This window comes from Choristoneura fumiferana, chromosome 2 (assembly GCF_025370935.1).
Source record: "Choristoneura fumiferana chromosome 2, NRCan_CFum_1, whole genome shotgun sequence".
NCBI classification, from domain to species: domain Eukaryota; kingdom Metazoa; phylum Arthropoda; class Insecta; order Lepidoptera; family Tortricidae; genus Choristoneura; species Choristoneura fumiferana.
Genome location: NC_133473.1, coordinates 5,458,291 through 5,461,867, shown reverse-complemented (window position 1 = coordinate 5,461,867; position 3,577 = coordinate 5,458,291). Strand labels below are relative to the sequence as shown.

Genomic DNA, 3,577 nt, shown 5'->3' with positions numbered 1-3,577 from the left:
CAATAAGTAGCAAGGATAGCCTATATTTAATTACATACAGTTCTATATCTCATCGCGCGTCTCTTCCCCAAAATAACAAAAAGGCTATATCTAAACATACGTCCAAAGCAATCGGTTACTTCGCTCAGCGTAACGGTTGAATTTACACCCGTGAATTATACGTTAGATGTGGTTACATCCTTAGTTTCAGTACGATTCAGTGCCAGCCGGCTGAATTTTATGGCGGGCTCTTTGAATAATGCAGCAGGCGCGTGAAGCGACGGGCTACGGAACTACGGAGCTGGTGGTTGGTGCTAGTGGAGGCGGAGAGCGGATAAGTAGACGTTTATAAATATCGTCATTATCATCATGAGACAGAAGACGTCCACTGTTAAAAAAAGGCATTCTACAATCAACACAACTTGATACTCCATATATTTTAAAATAAAACGACATCTTTGAAATATTTAAATAAAAAGTTATCGACATTAATCTAAGTTAGTAGGTCGTTAGTTAATATTTCTTTTAATTGGTCAGTTTTTGGGCTCCTTATCGCAATTATTATAGGACTATAATTATAGGACATAGAATGAAAGAAAGAAAAGAAAGATTAATTTTGACTCCATAAGTACCACCACCATACAATAATAAAATAGATAAGACTAAAACTCAAACTAAGTTACTTGGTAAGTTACTTGGTATAGGACAGGATTATAAGGTAGATAATTTCGATTTCCGTCTGTCTGTCCAAGACTAATTCTCAAGGCAGTCTGGAGGTATTAAATTGAAATTAATATCAAATATTCAGGTTTGCAACACGGTACTGTTAAACAATTAAATTTCTGAGTTCATACGATCAAAAAGATAAAAATCTGATGAAAATGAAAATCAAAACCTATTATGGCACTTATTATTGTCTACTAGAATTGTAAAATCGGGCAAGTAAAGAAAAATCAAAGTTTTGCGAAAAGAAAATTTAATTCGGTTGAAAATTGGATAAATGGTGATTTCTGTAGATCAATTTCTTTCTAAAACGCTTTTCTCTATGCAGCAAGTACGAGTATGGCGCTATTTGCGTGTGACGTCACATGCAAGTACATCTTTCTCTGTCTTATCTTGAATTTCAAACCCTTATAACTCAGTCATAATTATGTAAAGCTTAAATTTTTTTTCTGTTCGATAACATGGAATATTTAGCTTTGATTTATAAAATAAATAAAAAAACAATCAAATACCGTATTAGCAGCACGCAAATAAAAAATAACTTCAAAGTGCTGTGCTTCTTTCATCACTTAGGTCACTCAAGAAACCTTTTTATTAACAAGTTAATTTAAATAGTCATCACAAAAAAAAAATTCGTTGCGGTGCCGCGGTGGTTAAATAACAGAGATTGAACATAATACCCAGACCATACCAGACCATCAGCATACGGTACGATTCGATACAAAGTATAAAAAAGACCACATTTGGCTAGAGTGAATAGGCTGTTACTGAACCAGTGAGATACACCTTTTGCTTCATCTACACTTAACATCAGGTGAGATAGGGATTAATCACGGTCAGTTATAATTATGTAAAAAAGAGACATCCAACTTTAAAAACTTCGATAGTAACCATATTTAGAACATGAATGACGTTACCAGCGCTAGCGAGTTATGCTCCTAATAGTTCCTCTATTTGATGACTAGGTGGCGCTAGGGCCACTACACTCGCAATACATATTGCACAGACTTTACTTGGCATTTATGCTTTGTGTTCCATAGACTTGCCAAATTGAGCAGCGCCTGTAGCAGCGCCTGTAGCAGCGCCGAATCTCAATATCATACCGGCTACTATTGTGCGCCACCGGCGACGCGGCGAGTGATTTACTCATACATTGCGCGTGTTCCCATTTATCCGCTGCGAGGTGAGAGCTTCGACCACGCAATGAACGAAGAATTCATTCACAATGTCGCCAGTTGCTTGTAGTCGTGACCGGCTTGTCATTCGCTTTCATGGATTTGTATTGAAAATTCGTCAACTATCGCGAAACAGAACAAAATATACTTACTGTAATAGTTATAGTAATAGTTATAGGTGTAGTAGTAATAGCTAATTTAGTATGTAGAGTGGGCCAATTTTGTGCCGCTGAGTATTTGTACCTACGGCGAATCTAAATATTTGGCTCAATTCAGCGCGTCTAGCAAATTCTAAGTAGGTAGGTATTTAGTCTAACTAGAAAGAAAATGATATCTACATTTGAATTGGTTTTGAATGAAAATGAAAAAAATACACGTTTAAAATTCCTAATCTTAATGGAATATATGGTTATTAATGTAACGAAACAAACTGGTGATAACTTTAGTATGTGTACACTCGAACGTTTAGTCTGACATGGTGAAATCGACTTAAATATTGATCCGTTTATCGCACTGTACTCTGGTTTTAAATAATTAATTAACCAAACGCGTCTACTGTGACATATTTGAAGGAGACACCAGCTGGCTTGGATTGGTTAACAAAAATATGCCGTACAGCACATGGGCGTAGGGGCTGAAAGTTCTCGAATGGAGACCGCGAATCGGAAAGCGCAGCGTAGGACGTCCACCAACGACATTGACGGCTGACCTGAGGGGCTACTACGAAACTCGAAGTTCGTATCGCACCGTCCCTTTCACTTGCGTATTAAATGAGATAAGCATCAGCGGGACGGCAACATACGAAGTTCGAGTTGCACTTCGTAATTAGGGCCTGGTTAAAGCCGCGGGTTCACAGTGGATGCAGGCCGCCTCCAACCGAAGCAACTGGAGGTCTATGGTAAGACGCCGGAGGGATATATATTGTTTTGTCACTTTTCGAATGTGGAACCCTTAAAATGAGCCAATATATCAGAAGAGACAGCGGAGTATTCACAAAGGTCGAATGCACTTGTCAGCCACAGTGTTCTGTATTTATTGGATTCACATGTGGGGCCATAACTCGGAACACAACGGCATTGAATCGATATTCTTTGTAATAATATTATGCTTTGATTTCAGGGGATGAAGATGGGCTGGAATATAAGATGAAGCGATGAAGTACAATAGATATTTTTGAACTCTGTTGATTCAATATTTTGGATTTGATAAATAAATATAAATGTCCTGAGAGCTAAAAGTAAAGCACACTTATTATTTAATGGTGAAATAATGGAATCAAGTTCGGGAAATCATTCAGTCCGTTATTTTTTAAACCAAAGAAACTGCGAAAAGTAAGGAAAATATACCCGAGACGTAATTAAGTAGCCTCGTTATCGTTATGCTATTTTTTTGAAGCAATCAAAACGTCGAGTAGGCGGAAAGGGTCTGTAGACGTGAATAATTAAATCTATAGGATAGTGTGGGTGGACACCGGGGGAAACCGTGATTTAACAGTACGAATTTAACAATCTTGAGTAGCTTACATTGCGGGACTGGAATGATCCATTACTTTACAACTAGTTTGTTAGCCTACAATCTATAGCATCCCAGTAAGTTTTACTTCCATTATAAAAACTCGACGAAAGGGACTGACTGGACGTAATTTATAAGTGATTAGGTCCCTAGAAAACACGGCTCATAACTCCATTCAATTCTTATTT

General features: G+C 37.5%; 1 protein-coding gene across 1 annotated transcript in view; it reads left to right on the top strand.

The window, feature by feature from the left end:
- The first annotated feature begins 238 nt into the window (after window positions 1-238).
- The window catches only part of LOC141445409 (inositol polyphosphate-5-phosphatase A-like), a 5,844-nt gene continuing 2,505 nt past the window's right edge, over window positions 239-3,577 (top strand). Inside the window, exon 1 of the mRNA XM_074111251.1 lies at window positions 239-286. Within this exon, the coding sequence (XP_073967352.1) occupies window positions 239-286 (48 nt within the window). The remainder of the gene's footprint in view (window positions 287-3,577) is intronic.